The sequence below is a fragment of the Micromesistius poutassou genome, assembly GCF_964030765.1.
Source record: "Micromesistius poutassou genome assembly, chromosome: 22".
NCBI classification, from domain to species: Eukaryota; Metazoa; Chordata; class Actinopteri; order Gadiformes; family Gadidae; genus Micromesistius; species Micromesistius poutassou.
Window position 1 is genome coordinate 4,462,799 of NC_140292.1, and position 16,545 is coordinate 4,479,343.

The 16,545-nt window shown below is 46.9% G+C and overlaps 1 protein-coding gene across 1 annotated transcript in view; it reads left to right on the forward strand.

Moving 5' to 3' along the window:
- The window catches only part of trabd2a (TraB domain containing 2A), a gene marked incomplete at both ends in the record, with an annotated part of 50,455 nt that overhangs the window by 13,607 nt on the left and 20,303 nt on the right, over window positions 1-16,545 (forward strand). Inside the window, 2 exons of the mRNA XM_084486364.1 lie at window positions 7,456-7,602; window positions 8,587-8,761. Of these exons, the coding sequence (XP_084342490.1) occupies window positions 7,456-7,602; window positions 8,587-8,761 (322 nt within the window). The remainder of the gene's footprint in view (window positions 1-7,455; window positions 7,603-8,586; window positions 8,762-16,545) is intronic.

Genomic DNA, 16,545 nt, shown 5'->3' on the forward strand with positions numbered 1-16,545 from the left:
TAAATGTTTGGCTGCGTCCGGGCAGCGAGGTAAACGCAGCCCGCAAGAATGTTTTCACAAGAGTGAGAGAGGGAGAGAGAGGGAGAGAGAGAGAGAGAGAGAGAGAAGTTACAGAAAAGGTGGGATTTTAGACAACAGGCCGATAAGACAGAGATGCACTGACGAGAAGTGTGTGTGTGTGTGTGTGTGTGTGTGTGTGTGTGTGTGAGTGTGCGCCTATTTATGGACGCTGCTGTAATTTGGAGTTGCACTGGCTTCCAGAACAGGCCTATTGATGACATCACGTGTGGGCCTTGGCTCTTTGTGTCGTCCAGAGACAATGATTGACCTGTCCAGGATCAAAGGAAACAGGATACCCAAATTAAACCATAGCGGAACCGATTTTAACTTTCCAAAAAAAAAAGAGAGTGTGGAAAAAAAAAGATTTATTTTTTGGACACACAAGTTATAAAGGCCGAGGTTTTCTCTTTTTGTGGCCTGGCATCGGTCCTACAGAAACACCCTGGTTCTGCTCAACCCAATCCCACTCCCCTGTGGCTCTCTTTCTGTCTGTCTCTCTGTTTGTCTTTTCTCTCTCGTGTTCTGGTTGACTCCTCTACCTCTTCTCTTTTTCTTTTTTGCTCTGTCCATATCCTAATCTCTGACCCTCTTCTCTCTCCATCCTCGTGTGTCAATCAATTTGTCATACGAGGAAGTCTGACACGACCGGCCTCCTCCTCTTTGTCCCGGTTTTGGAAAATGGATAAAGCTGTGTGTGTTCAAAGGCAGCGCTTGGCTTTGAGCTCAGCAGAGTCCCTGCTAATCCACCTTCATCACACACGCATGCACGCACACACGCACGCACACCACACACACACACAAATGTTCACAAACATGCAAATGCTTTCATACACAAGCCCTTACATGCACACATCCATGTACACGGTCTCACACACACACACACACACACACACACACACACACACACACACACACACATATGCAGACGTGTCATTAGTGCCCTGCAGGAATGCAGGGGTCACTTGTTAATAGACCTGGGTGATAGAGAGGATGTATAGATCAGTAAGAGAGAGAGGGAGGGAGGGAGGAGAGAGACGTATAGGGCTTGGGCATGGTGACGGCACATGGCAATGACCGCCTCCATTTCGGATGTATAGCAGCATAGGAATGACATTGGAAGTATTGGTGTTTTGGTGATTGTTGACATTGTTGGGTTTGAGACTTCCAGAGAGAGAGAGATGCAGAGAGATGCAGATGGAGTGGGAGAGAGGTGAAGTGGGAGAGAGGGAGGTGGAGTGGGAGAGAGGGAGGTGGAGTGGGAGAGAGGTGGAATTGGAGAGAGTGAGGTAGACTGGTAGAGAGGGAGGCAGAGTTGGAGAGGGGGAGGTGGATTGGGAGAGAGGGAGCTGAAGTGTGTGAGAGGGAGGTGAGGTGGGAGAAAGGGAGGTTGAGCAGAAGAGAGGGAGGCAGAGTGGGATAGAGGGAGATGGATTGGGATAGAGGGAGGTGAGATGGGAGAGAGGGAGATGAGAGAGAAGGGAGGGAGGTGCAGTGAGAGTAAGGGATTTTACGTCCATCCATCCATCCAAACAGACTGGATGGCTGGTTGAATGAATGAAATCACGCATAGCTTAATGGATTGCACCATTAACAGATGTTAGATTAATACATTCATAGATTAATGGATGATGAATAAATAAATGGATGGATGAATTGATGGATTGATGAGGTGAGAAATGAAAGAAAACAACTTAAAGAGAGACAGGAAGGAAAATAGACTTTATACAGTACATGCTGTTAAACAACACGTGTGTGTGTGTGTGTGTGTGTGTGTGTGTGTGTGTGTGTGTGTGTGTGTGTGTGTGTGTGTGTGTGTGTGTGTGTGTGTGTGTGTGTGTGTGTGTGTGTGTGTGTCTAAAACTCTAAATGTTAAATGGTGGGTTTTCAACAAGAAAATGAAAGCTCACTTGTTCAATAGTGAAATATGTATTTGTGTATGTGGGTGTGGGTGTGTGTGTGTGTATAAAAGTGTGTGTGGTGTGTGTGTGTGGTTGTGTGAAAGGGTAGGGAGCGTTTTTTCCAGTTCCTACACCAATTAGCAAACGTCGACAAAGAAGCAGTTTTTCACCAGCAAAACAGAAAGCTTTTAAAGTCTGTATAAATCAACTCAAACAAAACCACATTAAAACAAGTCAAACAAATCCATAATGATCACTCTGTAATACATGTATTTCTAAATTGCATGTTTGGAACATTGGCTGGGGATTATTTAAGCACAATGTCTTCCCACATGGTACGTTGGAGCCAGCGTTGGTAACTAGACAAAAGCAAAAAGGATTTCTGTCCTAAAAAGCTTCTCCTGCTTGCAGTGCCCAACCAAGTCGTGTACCTCCACATTTATCTTTTTCTAAATGAAAACCAAACCAACTCACTTTTTATCCAAAAGAGTAAATTAATAAAATGAACAAAGCACTTAAACAAACAGATAAACCTCTTACATTCATCATTTTAACCTACATCCACTGAACGCGATTGGATTCATTTTCAGACGTGGTTTGTAGATGCATATTCAACAGGTAATACACGGCCATGTATCTTACTGGCTGACCCGTGCCTTATTAAACGACACCGCCCACGCACACAGTCCTAGCCCCCAGGAGCTGCGGGGTGAATGAATGAGGAGAGGGGATGAATATGCACTCAGAGGTCATTCATTAGGGCTCTCTGTAAGAGCTGGGCAGAGGTTCAGCCTGGATCCCCGGTGACGTACTGCACCGCCTTAGATTTCACTGATAACATCTCTCTCTCTCTCTCTCTCTCTCTCTCTCTCTCTCTCTCTCTCTCTCTCTCTCTCTCCCCCGTCCCTCTCGCCCTCTCTCTCTCTCTCTCTCCCTCTTCTCTCTCTCCCCGTCCCTCTCGCTCCTCTCTCTCTCTCTCTCTCTCTCTCTCTCTCTCTCTCTCTCTCTCTCTCTCTCTCCCTCTCTCTCTCTCCCCCATCCCTCTCGCCCTCTCTCTCTCTCTCTTTCTGACCCGTCCCATCTCTCTGCCTCATTAATTCTTTTAATCAGTGTTCAAAATGTTGACGAATGTCTTGTGCATTAACACGCAAGCATGCTTGTGTTTATGTGTGCGTGTGTGTGGGAGAGGGAGAGAGAGCGAAAGAGGAAAGTGAGGAGTTCTTTTAGTGATAACATCTTTGAGTCAGGGGAAGCGCAGGATCTGTTGGAAGTCTTATTGGATCTTTGGGGGACGGCCAAGACAAATTAAATTGGCCGCAAGCACTCGTGTGTGTGCGTGTATGTGTGGGGTGGTGTGTTTGGGGTGTGTGTGTGTGTGTGTAGGTGGGTGTGTGTGTGTGTGTGTGTGTGTGTTTGTGTGTTTGTGTCTGTGTGTGTGTGTGGGTGTGCACATCTGTCAGTCCATCTGCACATCTGTCCGTAGGTCTCATCTTCCTCGATGAATATTTCTTTTTATAGTATTACATAAATATTATATAGTGTCTCGAATGACCAAACTGTGCTGACTGCTCTGATGAAATACCTGTATGGGAGTGTAACAGAATACACTTTTTTATATAAGAGGGTTTGAAGAGGGAAGACATTTACAAAGAGGAATCATTTGGTTAAGATGGTGGTGAGAACGAGTTTGATTATAATAATAATATACCATTAACAATTAAAATCTACCTAGGAAAGAACATATCTTCTTTGTTTATTGGTTTTCTTTCTGAGCGGTTGCATTTGTTGTTCTACGTTTGTCATCTAGTGACGTGTCGGAGGAGAGAGGGAGGAGTTGTTTTGCGCGGTTCATGTCCCGCGAGCAACTGCTGATTCAAATAGAAGCGTGGTTTGCCCTTTAAAACGTGTACACTTGACATTTGTTCAAGCGTTCATCGGGACGGTGCATTTTGTGTTTTGAAGCATTTTGAAACTCTTCTCCAACTGCAAACTCTTATGGAGAACTCAGTGAGGAGGCAAGAGGGAGGGAGGGGGGGGGTGGGGGAGATAGATGGATGGAGAGGGTGCGAGGGGGGAGGTTGTTTTTCAGCAGAGCGCCTGAAACACTCAAAAACGCCACATGTGGGAACCTGTATGCAGTGATGTTTGCTCGGAGTTGCACACGCACACACGAGTGCACACACACACACACACACACACACACACACACACACACACACACACACACACACACACACACACACACCGAGCCCACTCCATCTCACCAAGAGGGGACATTTCCATCACAAAGGACAATTATTGACTTTCATTGGTTCAGCTTGCTTTGATATCAGTGAGGGGTGTGTGTGTGTGTGTGTGTGTGTGTGTGTGTGTGTGTGTGTGTATGTGTGTGTGTATTTGGGAGTGAGTGCAATGGTGCGTGGGTCTGTGTGTGCATTTGTGAAAGTGATGGTTGATGTTATGCGTTAGTGAGTGTATGGGGGCATTCTGGGAGAGACAACTTATATTGTGTTTGTTGTCGCTAAGTTAACATGCATGTGTTTGTGTGTGTGTGCGTGCGTGTGTGCGTGCGCGTGCATGCATGCATGCATGTGTGGGGGTATGGGTCCGTGCATATACATGCATGTGTATGTACGTGTGCGTGCGCTTGTGTGTGTGCGTGCCTGTGCATGGGTGCATGCACGTGTGTGTGCCTGCGTGTGCATGAATGTGTGTGTGTGTGTGTGTGTGTGTGCGTGCATGAATGTGTGCGTGTGCATGCATGTGCGTGCGTGCGTACATGTGTGTGTGCGTGTGAGACCCATGTGGGTGTGTGTGTGTGTGTGTGCCGGCCAGGGGAGGACAGGCTGCCGCTCTGATAAAAGGAGCCGATGTGAGAGAATGCACTCGGTGACCTGCGGCGCGGCAGCACAACAGCTCCTCCACCCCCACCCCCCAGCCAGCTCCGCTCCACTCTACCGCTCCTTTCTCCTTTCTCCTGTCCCTTCATCTCGGCCAGTCTGTCCCTCTCCCGCACTCCCTTCCCCTTTCAACTCACTTCACTCCATTTTCACCCATGTCGGTTCTCTTTCTATCCCCAAAACCTCCCTCTTTTCTCTCTTATGCTCCCCCCCCACCACCACCACCCCACCCCCCCCCCCCTCTCCCTTTTATGACTGATCCTAACCCTGTCCCCCCCTCACCACCACCACCCTACCTCTCCGCCCCCCCTCCCCCTCCCACGGCCATAATTTAGGGGACTGAAAGGGTTTTCCTGCGAGTGGACGGAGAGGGACGGAGGGAGAGAGGGCTTAGAGTGGACGTGAGAGAGAGGGGAAGTTGATGGACTGCAGCCCCCCCCCCCCCCCCCCCCCTGAAGATGAGGGCCTTCCTCCCCTACGCACATATGTGACAGCGTGTTGTTTCTTCTTCTTCTGGGGGTCCGGGGAGGGCTGGGGGGGGGCTGACTGAAGGGAGGCGATAGGCTAATTTGCGTGGCATGAAGAGTGGCGCGGCCCCCTTTCATATGCAGAGCGCCACTTTGAAGCAGCGGCCGATGAAAGCCTGAGAAGAGAGAGCAGAGAGGCTGAACCAGGGAGGGGGGTGGTGGGGGGTCTTTGTCCCCTGACAAGAAGGCATCTGCTTCACCTCTCTCTCCTCTCTCTCCTCTCTCTCCTCTCTCTCTCTCTCTCACTCCTCTCTTTCTCCTCTCTCCCTCTGTCTCTCTCCCTCACTTCTCTCTCTCTCCTCTCTCTCCTCAATCTTTCTCTCTCTCTCTCCTTTCCACTGTGCTGCTGTGAGGGAGAGGAAGAGGGAGAGAGAGAAAGAGAAAGAGAGAGAGAAGTGTCACGCAGGAAAACCGAAAACAAAAGTGTCCGCAGTGTGTGCGTTCGGCGTGGTTTGTGCATTTCAATGGGCAGCGTGCACACACACACACACACACACACAGTGCGCGTGTGCTGTGCAATCATAGATGGGTGACCCACCAACTACCCCATCTCATAGCACTCGATGATGTCACACTCTGCCGACACAGGGTCCTACAGCGGGGGACAAGAGGGCCGACCGGGCTCAAGACCTCCATCCACTTAAAACACAACCGTGATGGGGTGCCTTCAAACAGGCTGTCAAAGGGAACCGCCGTGCAACCGCTGTCCGGTGCTGAGATTGGCACAGGGCACCGATCAAGTAGCTGCGGTGTGTGGGCTGTTTGTTCAAACTGTAGACGAACCACCTGTTTCAGCTCACATGCAAACACTATGACAATAGTGTTAATATTAACAAAATGACAGTTCTAGGAGGGATTTTTTTAGGACTAGTAAAAAAAATGACATGGCTCATTTTTAGATCCTAGAATACATACAAATACTTAACAATGTTTTTTTTATAGAATCACTGATATTTCAGTAATATGATTATAGAGGGAAAACAGACGCAATCTTTCACATGGTTTTGTTGAGCAATTGCAGGCAACGGGAGTGCATGTGTGGAGGGGGAGGTGTTTGAAGTGTTAAATTTTTTTTTTGCTATATCAGGGACTCAGCACTCTGAACAAATCAACTTGATTGCTTCGCTGCATAACACACTTTCCTTCTTGCCAAGGGAAAGTTTTCCCAAAATGTGCTATCATTCCATGTAATTGAATGTAATCTAGTCAATTTTAAAGAGAGATCAAGTAGGCTATCACAAGAAATCAACAGAAACCTTCTTCCAAAACGAGTCCTAATCTCATATGTGTTTCTCATCGTGGTGCAAGCACAATCTCACCCAAACCATGGCTTGGAAAAGAGTTTTGAGGCAGTAATTGGACGTGTTAAAATCTGATCTGTTAGCAGGGTGGGCAGGTTTGGGCCTTCCGACTCGCCGTAGCACAGGCTGTCATTCCAACAGCTGACACTCATTTCTACAATTGGCAGGTTGTTAAATTGTTCTCTGGGCAGTGGATCGCGTTTCGGTGTGTGTTTTTTTGCCCCGCTATTTATTTCATGCATCCTCGACTCCCCACAGCTGCAAACCATTAAGATCCCGCTTTTGTATTCATCAAAGGGAAAAAGTGTAGGAATTGAAAAGAAAGCATTGAAAATTGTAAAGAATGAAAATCGTCCGCTGCAGTGGATGGAAGTACATTTATATTTTGTTCTTTCAGCACGGATGCTTTCATCCAAATGCCTTGCATCAAGTAGCTCGAACAAATCTTGTAATGCTGAGAAAAGTACCTTTCGAAGAGACAACTGGACAATGTGCAGATTAGCTCTAGGGATCAGAAATACAAGGTTCCCAATTATTATTAATAAAAACAATGACATAGTAGTAGTAGTGGGAGCAGTTACGCTAAAGGTCACGCATCAAATTGTGTTCCTAACTGCACATCCACAACAACATCAATCAACTCAACAGAGACTTCTACACTATGTTCGAAAATCACAAATCAGGAAAAAAAGCTCAGCTCATGAAATGTTCTCCTGAAGATGTATGTGAAAATACAGCTAACCTAATATCGCTGCTCTTTCCTGTGCAGGTGATCTTTGCGCTGAACCAGACCCTGCTGCAGCAGGAGTCTCTGCGTGCCGGAAGCCTACAGGTGCCCTACACCACTGATGACCTCATCAAGCACTACAACTGTGGAGACCTCAACTCCATCATCTTCAACCACGACACCTCCCAGGTTGGAGCCTCCCCCCCTCCCCCTCACGCTCCCCTAACCCTAACCCTAACAATTCACTAGTCGGCACACGTTTATCGTGAGCAGTGCACCAGTCTGCAGGCACATTTATTATTTGGTTTGGTTTTGTTTTGTATGATTTTGTTTTCGATGCATCCATCATCATGCCTTCCTTCCTGTAGGTCTATTGCTCAGGGAGGCTTACAGATAGACTGCGGACATTTGGGGGTTGAATCAAGAACGCTGGGAGTCAAACACCGGAGACCACCCGAACCAGTAGTCTAAAACCACAAGACTGACCAGTACACTGTGGCCCCCCTCCCAACGCCAACCCAGTGTTCAGCTCCTCTCTGTTTCAGTCCAATCTGTTCCATTCTATTGTACTCTATTCTACTCTATTGTGTTCCCAGTGGTATACCTTAAGCTACCTTTCTCACTAGTTAATAAGCCAAGAGTTGCGTTGACCCCGCGACATGTCCAGTGTCCGAGTGACACAACCCTTGACCTTTTTGCCCTGACCTTTGGCCCCCTCGCAAAGCCCCTCACTACCGTCAGAACAGCCTGTGTGGTTGTGTCCTTGTCTACAGCTTCACCCGGTATTTCTACTCTCTAATGCTTCATTCCTCCGTCTCCCAGAGGAATGGAAGATGGGAAGATATGGATGTGGCAGTGGAAGATAGATGTTGTTCTCCTTCCTTCCTGTTTCTCGTCTCTTCCCCCATGTTCCTGTGATCATCGTAACCTACCCTCACCCTTAACCTACTCTCACCCTTTCACCACTTAATGGAGGTGCCCCCCCTCACACCAGCCTCCTCCTCCTCTTCCCTCTCAGCCCTCAACTCCCAAGCCTCTTTGGATTTTCATCCTCTTCCTCATTCTTTATTGATTGCACTTTCAATATAAAAGCGCAGGGCATCCCGGCAGGCAGTTGGGCTGCTGGAACTCAAAGTAAAAACATCATCCTAACCTTCCTCCCCCGACCCCAAGGTGCCCAACTTCAACAACGTGACGCTGCCGCCCAGCGAGCAGGTGACGGCCCAGGAGATCGACAGCTACTTCCGGCAGGAGCTCATCTACAAGAGGAACGAGCGGATGGGCCGCAGGGTGCGGGCCATGATGGAGGAGCACCCCGACAAGAGCTTCTTCTTCGCCTTCGGAGCAGGTGGGTTCACTGGGGGACCACGTGGGGGACTTTTATTTTGAAGTTCCCCCATTTGTCAAAGGAAGAAGGAATGACGGAAATGTGACACAATAGAGGAAATCTATGTGAAAAGTGAAAATGTGTAGAATGGGGTGTTTTTAGAAGGAATTACATAAGCAACTTTTTATAATTTTGAATTGTGAAATTTCAAATGTTGCGAAAAGTTCGATGCTGAGCAAACATGAGAAAGAAGTAATGTTTGTTTGTGCAAATGAGTTGCTAGGGTGTAATAGGGTGTAAATGTCTCAATAAATGCGTAAAAGAGAAGAAATTAAAACAATAACCCCACCTTGTATGAGGAAGATGGAATGGACAGACAGAGAGACACAGACAGACGTCTGAGAAAATATGTGTAGAGTGTCAGAGAACCTGGGAAGACGTAGATAGTCTCAATTAAGACAGACGGCAGAGCAGAGAACAAAGAGAGACATGGGTGTAGACAGACGGAGTTAGGAGTCCCCCTCCTTCCAGGGGCTCCTCATGTCTCCCGGGCCCCTCGCACAACAATGCACTCACTCAGGAGGGGCCCCGGGGTCACCCGTTTGATCAGCCGTGTGTGAATATTCACCACCTCCTCTGTGACTCACCCAACATAAAATATATACATCCCTTCCCATAGATGATGAAGATGGATATAATAATAAGATTAGTAATAATACAGATAAAAATGTTGACAGTACTGAAGCATCTCAGCGTTACTGTTATTATTGCAAATGTTGCAAAATTGATTATTAAAATAATTTTAATACTATAGAATAACCATTGGACCAAGTCAAGATGGCTACAAAACGTATAGATAAGATATGAGTGTGCTACGTCAGGAGCTACGTCAGGTGAGGAATGCGTAAGCCTAAGGCGCATGGAAGCAGGTCCCCTCTCGTCTCAGGCCGGGTCCTCAGAAGACTATTCCTGTTTGTTTATGTGCTAGGCGGAAGAAAATACATAGACAAATGGCATCACAGCAAACGGTCCGACACAGGAGTTGAGCGGGTGCGCTCAAGACTTCAGTCACCTGGAAGTGACAGAGAAAACATCCGATTGAGTTGACTTAGGGTACTTTGTGTACCTTGTGTACTTTGTACACAAGGCCACAACACTACAGGCCGTGTGAAAATGTCAATTTTCGTCCAATGATACGAATGTAAGGAGGTCAATACTGCAGTTTTTTGTCTTTATTACGTTCTTCTCAGTGTAGGGTGTCTATACGTTGATACACAGCCCCTACACTTTATCCAAGAGACCAAGCGAGGTCTGTAGTTTCATCCACGTAAACGTTGAGTTGGTTCCGTCTACAAACAGACCCCATCCCCCTTTCTTCGGCTGTAGCTCGAATTCCTTGCAGGTTTAAAAGTCGAAGCGGTTTATTCTCTCTCTTCTACGAGTGAGTGACATCCGCGTAGCTGGTGAGTGACTGTGTGTGTGTGTGTGTGTGTGTGTGTGTGTGTGTGTGTGTGTGTGTGTGTGTGTGTGTGTGTGTGTGTGTGTGTGTGTGTGTGTGTGTGTGAGCGACTAAATGTCGCTCTGTCTAGTGATGTGTATCTGAGGCAGATGGTCTTCGTCTTGTCAGGATTGAGTCAGGGTGTTGTTGGTGTCTACAATCCGTCAGGCCCCTTAATCAGACCAACGTTGTCTGTATCCACACGATTACAGCTGTACTGTGTTTTCAATTCAACTCACTTTTTTTTTGTACGATTGATGTACAAACTAATAAAATGAAAATGAAAATTTAAAAAATAGCAAATTTCAAAGATTTTAAATTTTCCAAGGCCTAAAACATTCTTTATCAAATGAATGAAGTAGACTTTAAAGTCAATGTACAAGATGTGACTTTACACTGAGCATGTTTTCTCATTTTCCATTACAAGCCAAGCCGTGTTTTGTGAGGACATTGTCAGGAAGAGAAGCACCTGGTTCAGTTTGTCCTTCAGGGCTTCTGTAAGGTCTGTTAACCCGGACTGCTAATAGAGCTTCACAGTCTGCTGGCCTCCTGGCCCACAGGAAACAGCTGATGGAGAACACACACACACACACACACACACACACACCATAAGAAGGAGTACATTTCAATGCATGTCCCCATGGATCTGCCTTTACAAGGGTTTCGTTCACCTTTGTGTGTGTGTGTGTGTGTGTGTGTGTGTGTGTGTGAGTGTTTGTGTGTGAGTGTGTTTGTGTGCGTTGTGCCTTGTGCGTGCTTGTGCGTGCTTGTGCGTGTATGTGTTTTGCACAGTGAAAGTGATCTGACCAATCAGCACAGAAGCAGCAGTCGTGGAAATACTAGGGGCAAGGCAGGTCATCGTTTATCGGAAGGCATTGGATGGCAGGCACACACACACACACACACACACACACACACACACACACACACACACACACACACATAAGCACACACACACAGCCATAAGCAAACACACTATCCCTCAAGCCCATGAAGGGGTAAAATGTGTCTCTAATTACCCCCAGAGGGGTCACAGGTGAGACACACACACACACACACACACACACACACACACACACACACACACATACACACACACGTGCATGCACACCCACACAAACTTAGACAAAGGAACACACATACACACACACACACACACACACACACACACACAATCACACAGCTCAGTTCACTGTTTGAGTATTATGTGCAGGTATCCAGGCTGTGTGTGAGCAGTGGTTGTGAGAGCAGCCTTATCACATCCACATCTCCTGTCCCGTTGTGGTCGTCACAGGAGCACAGCCTCAGAGGCTCTCTCATGCAAGAGTGTATGTCTCATGCAAGGTCCATACACAGGCAAGTCTGGTAACACGCAAGTCTGGAAGATATGCAAGGTTGGAAGATATCCAAGTCTTCCAGCTTGGTAGTAGGTAGAGAGGATAGAATACAAAATGAAAAAGAAAGCAAATGTTGTGACTTGAGCTTTGGATATTTCTGCTTAGTTTTCACATTGTATACTTGGAAAGTGAGTATGGTAATGAAAGTGATGAAGTGTGTCATATATACAAATATATCATAATAGAAAATACTTTAAGAGAAATCATTCAGGGGAATGGGGTTTGAGTTCAGAAATGAATGACATATTTAGAATATTTGCCTTCCCACACGATGATCCTTTTAGCCAGGGGGACTTGGTCACTCAGTGTCTCCAAGGCACTTAGGAATTGTTGAGGCTTTTTCATTTCTGGATTCCAAACATGTTTTCGCTGTTCACCACAACATACATAACATGTTGCATAGTTTCCTTAGCTACTAAAATGTACATATTGTGTTGTTTCCATATGTTTATTTGTATGTACTGAGAGGCCATGAAGACATGGCCCTTAACATTTATATCTCTTTTAACTGTCAGGTGTAGTTTAAGTTAAATATGTTAATATATAAATCCCACAGATTTATCACTTGAACATAAAGCGCTGTGCTATCTGCATTGAAATCCTCATATAATATACAGTATATGAATCAGACAATATCCTACCAAGAAAGACACACACATTTATTGTAGTCTATTCAGAAGGAAGAAAACAGGCATACGTTAGAGCTGGGTGACTATTGGTATATATATACACACAAGCCTGCACGCGCGCACACACACACACACACACACACACACACACACACACACACACACACACACACACACACACACACACACACACACACACACACAGTTTTGATTCTTAAATAATGGTTCAATGTACCATCTTTCAAAAAGTGACACATTTGGTATCATGATGTTGGACCAGAACTGTACTTACTGGGTCTTTGCTGAGCTCCAGTATGGCCTTACTAAACATGCAGTGTGGTGCTGGGCATTAGAGAAATTTGTTTTCTGTGGCTGGGTTTGAGTGGTGGGCAGCCGGAGCACCCAAAGTCAAATAATCTGGGTTTCTGGTGCACAGTTCACCACATTCAGCTCAGAGGAGCACAGCTGCCCACATAAGCAAACAGGCAGGCACACGCACACACAGAAAAGAACACATACGTACACAGACATGCAAAAACACACTCCTCGTCTGCAGGGTATTTTTCTGATGTTATTACGTTCATTTCCATTGGGCAGACTGCAGGACATCAGCGAGGCTTGAGGCATTGATGTAGATACTTCTAGACACAACACCTACTGTGTGTCTTTTGGTTGAAACAGCATTCTGTTCCGAGCTCCTTAGCCACACCTTACGACATGTACATTACGACAACGTTTTCTTGTTTTCAGAATTTTTAATTTTGAGTCATTCACTTACGTTTTAATCCTGAATTCATATTATTAAATCCAGGACTACAGCCCAGTTTGTTTCTTGATAAGGAGAATGTTTTTAGCAGGTCGCTGGGAGATCGAGAGGACTGTCAAGTTTGTCTCTCTGAGTCGACATCTCTTGGTCTGGGCCTCAACGTATGGATCCCCAGACGCTCTGTTTGAAGTTGACGCCAAGATGGTGGGAAGAAGCTGAACTGGGATCTGGGAGTCCTCGGTGCGAAGCTGTGGAGGCTGCTCTGATCCTAAAGAAATGCAAACCGTGATGGGGATCAACGGGATACAACCGCAAACGCCGATCTGCAATGTTGAGTGTAGGACCAAGTGGCACGTGGCGATTGTGTCAGTTTTTGTAATGAAAGGGATCCGAGGTGAGACACGCTGAGCTCATCCATGTGGCGTGTTGATGCGGGGGCCCTTCATAGCAGTTATTAAACCCCCCTTGTTATCGGGGAATAAACCCTTAGGAGGAACTCTGGCTGGGATTGGTGTAGGATGCAGTGACGTCATCAGACCGACAGGTGGGGCGCAGGAAGGCGTTGGTAGCGGATGTAGAGGGAACACAGTGGGATTCAACTCAAGGAACAAGGGAACACCTCTATCACAGCAATTGGTGAAGCCATGTTACGGTCCACTCAGAGATCACTGGCGGCTGGGGTTTGGGAGGTCGGGCAGCTGAACCAAAGATGGTTGGTGGGCTTTATATAGCGTGGATGGGCGCTTGTGACGTTTTATTCTCCTGCGGGACGTTTTTAAAACGTCTGGGGGCGTATCCGGAGCGTTGCAGCCTATCGGCATCTTTCATTGCTGCAGGAGCAGGGATAGTTGGGAGAAGAGTGGCGGTTTCTTTAGATTCTTGAGGTGGCTCTTCTGGGAAGAGCAGGTTAAATTGAGATTCGGTCACGATGGGAGTCGTCACAACGGAGCGGGGACTGGTGAGTTAGTGGTTAAGTTATTACCAGATGCTCCCGGGATGGATTAGTAATTATTACTACGATTACCAACCCCTCCCCCCCCACCCTCTTTTGTGTATAGAATCCATCACGACATTTTTAATTGATATCACAAAACACTGAATAAATAAAAGGTATCCTGTAAAGAAACTGTGCCCCGGTCTACCTCAGTAAAACACTGCCTCACGGCGTCCCTGGGCCGTAAGTAAACACCTCCACCAAATTTGTCTTATTTCCCCATTCCGTGTTTATGTGGAGTGCGGTGGCCATCGCTCACGCTACATGATGATGTTGAGAACGCACCGTGTGTCCGGACGGACGAACGAACGAACAAATGGACGGGGGGGGCATCTGGTAGTGGTTAGCACTCCCCGGGTCCACGGGGTACAGTAACCCAATCCATGTACACAATCCTGGCCCCATGTTCCCGTTTTCTCTGTAATTTCTTGCCATACCCCAGCACTCTCCACTTTAATAAAGCGACATGTTTACATATCTCCACAAGCCCGTAGGACTCCCCTTTCTGCCAGCTTATACAAATTTCTCCCTCACCCTCTCTTCCCCCCTTTCCCCTCGACCCTCCCCACCACCACCACCACCACCCAACCCCCGGATCGAAATTTAATGTACAGTTGATTCGTTCCCCCCTACCTCCAACCCCTCCCCACCCTCTCCCTCTCCTCACCACACACCCACACACACTCCGCTACCCAACAAAACACACATTTAAATATTTGTGGCGATGTGCAAAGTGCCAGTGTGGTGGTGGCCGAGGCGTTCACTGCCACTCCAAACAAATCGGGACTTGTTTCACACACCATTCGCTTCCCCGTCCTCTCTTTGTGATGTTCTCTGGGTTTCTTTGAGCATCTGTTAGGGTGCTGCTAGAAGCAGAAGCGGGGGGGGGGGGTGTCCCGTGGCTGGAGAGCCTGTTTTAAAGTGATCGATAGCTGGCTGGGTAGTGTCACGGTGTCACAGTGCATGGTGCACGGTGCACTGTTTGAATCCTGAGTGTGTCTGTCAATCCCTCTGCCTCAGAGGGTTTCCTCAGAGGGTGTGTCTGTCAAACCCTCTGCCTCCGAGGGTTTGACAGACACGGACGCACCGTTACTTGTCACTGGATCCGGGGGAATGCTTTAACACAGAGAAACTAGTCTTTTGTTAGCTCAAACAGATATCGGCAAGCGGGTCTGTTTGGATCCGCTTCAAAACCTGCTCCTGTGTTAACCGCTCGAGGATAAATCATATTTTAGGAAACCAAAAATTAAAAACGTTGCAGGCAGGAAATACCACTGGTAACGCCCATTACTTTTCAATAAACATCGCATTCATCATTGCATGCTCCTTTGTGTCACATACACACACTCGCACGCTCTCACACGCACAAAGTATCACACACACACACACACACACACACACACACACACAAAAAAACACAGACACTCACGCTTTTCAACTGTCCATTTGAGGACATTTTTACAACCACAGAATTATGACAGATGGGGTAATTGGCCCCCTCAGACCATGATTTCCCTGGCAGGAAGCCACACACGCACACAGACACACACACACGGGCAGTCCCGACTGTTTTCACCATGTCATTCCATCACTCTGTTCTCTCCCAGACAGTGTGAAGGGCCAGAAAACATGGCACTTATTGGCGTCACCTTGCCCTCGTAAACAGCTGCTTTACGGCGTTTTGGTCGCGTCACCGACACAAGTGTACACGTGTGTCACACTGCACCTTTAAGAAATGAAGCCAGACCCACCACACACACACACACACACACACACACACACACACACACACACACGCACGAGGACACAAGGATGTGGTGTTGATCTGAGTCATGTGTTTATGTTTTAAAATATTTCATCATCTTGAAATGATTTAGATTTTTGAAGGTTTTCCGCGTTGTGTTCGCCCCTCGCAATATCTTCCCAGACTCAGTCTAAGAACATTGAGAACAACCGTTCTCAGTGTTTGGATTACTAAATTATTGAGAAATAACCATATTTATGAGGTTTGATGCTTTGATTATTTGATGTTTTCACTTAAGTTTTAAGTGTATTGCCATAATTGGCAGATAGCAGATAGCTATGATGATGAAACGGAGGCCGTCTTTCGTGGGATTTGTAGGGGGTGCGTGATTGACTTAAACTTCTGTTTTGTCTGTGTTGCGAAAAAGAGTGTGCTTCACTTAACTACTCTGCCTCCCGCGCTGGGTAGACGGATCTATCCATCCGTCTGTTTCTACAAATACTCTCAACCCTTGGCCTACTAAAAAAACACACACACACAGAAAGTAGAAAGTATGTTAATCCTTTCTCCTAAACCTTTAGGAGAAATATGCCAGAGAAGTTGCTAAGTGGTAAATTGATAGGTTGCGACTGTGTTTATCGTGGGCCATATCCGCCCCTCTGTCCACAAGGACCCTGCGTGCCTCTGGATTTATGGGATGTTGAACACTCTCGGAGGGTCTGAATGAGGCTAGCTAGCTGCACGGTGGGCTGGTACTGGCTGTTTGTCCTGTATGTG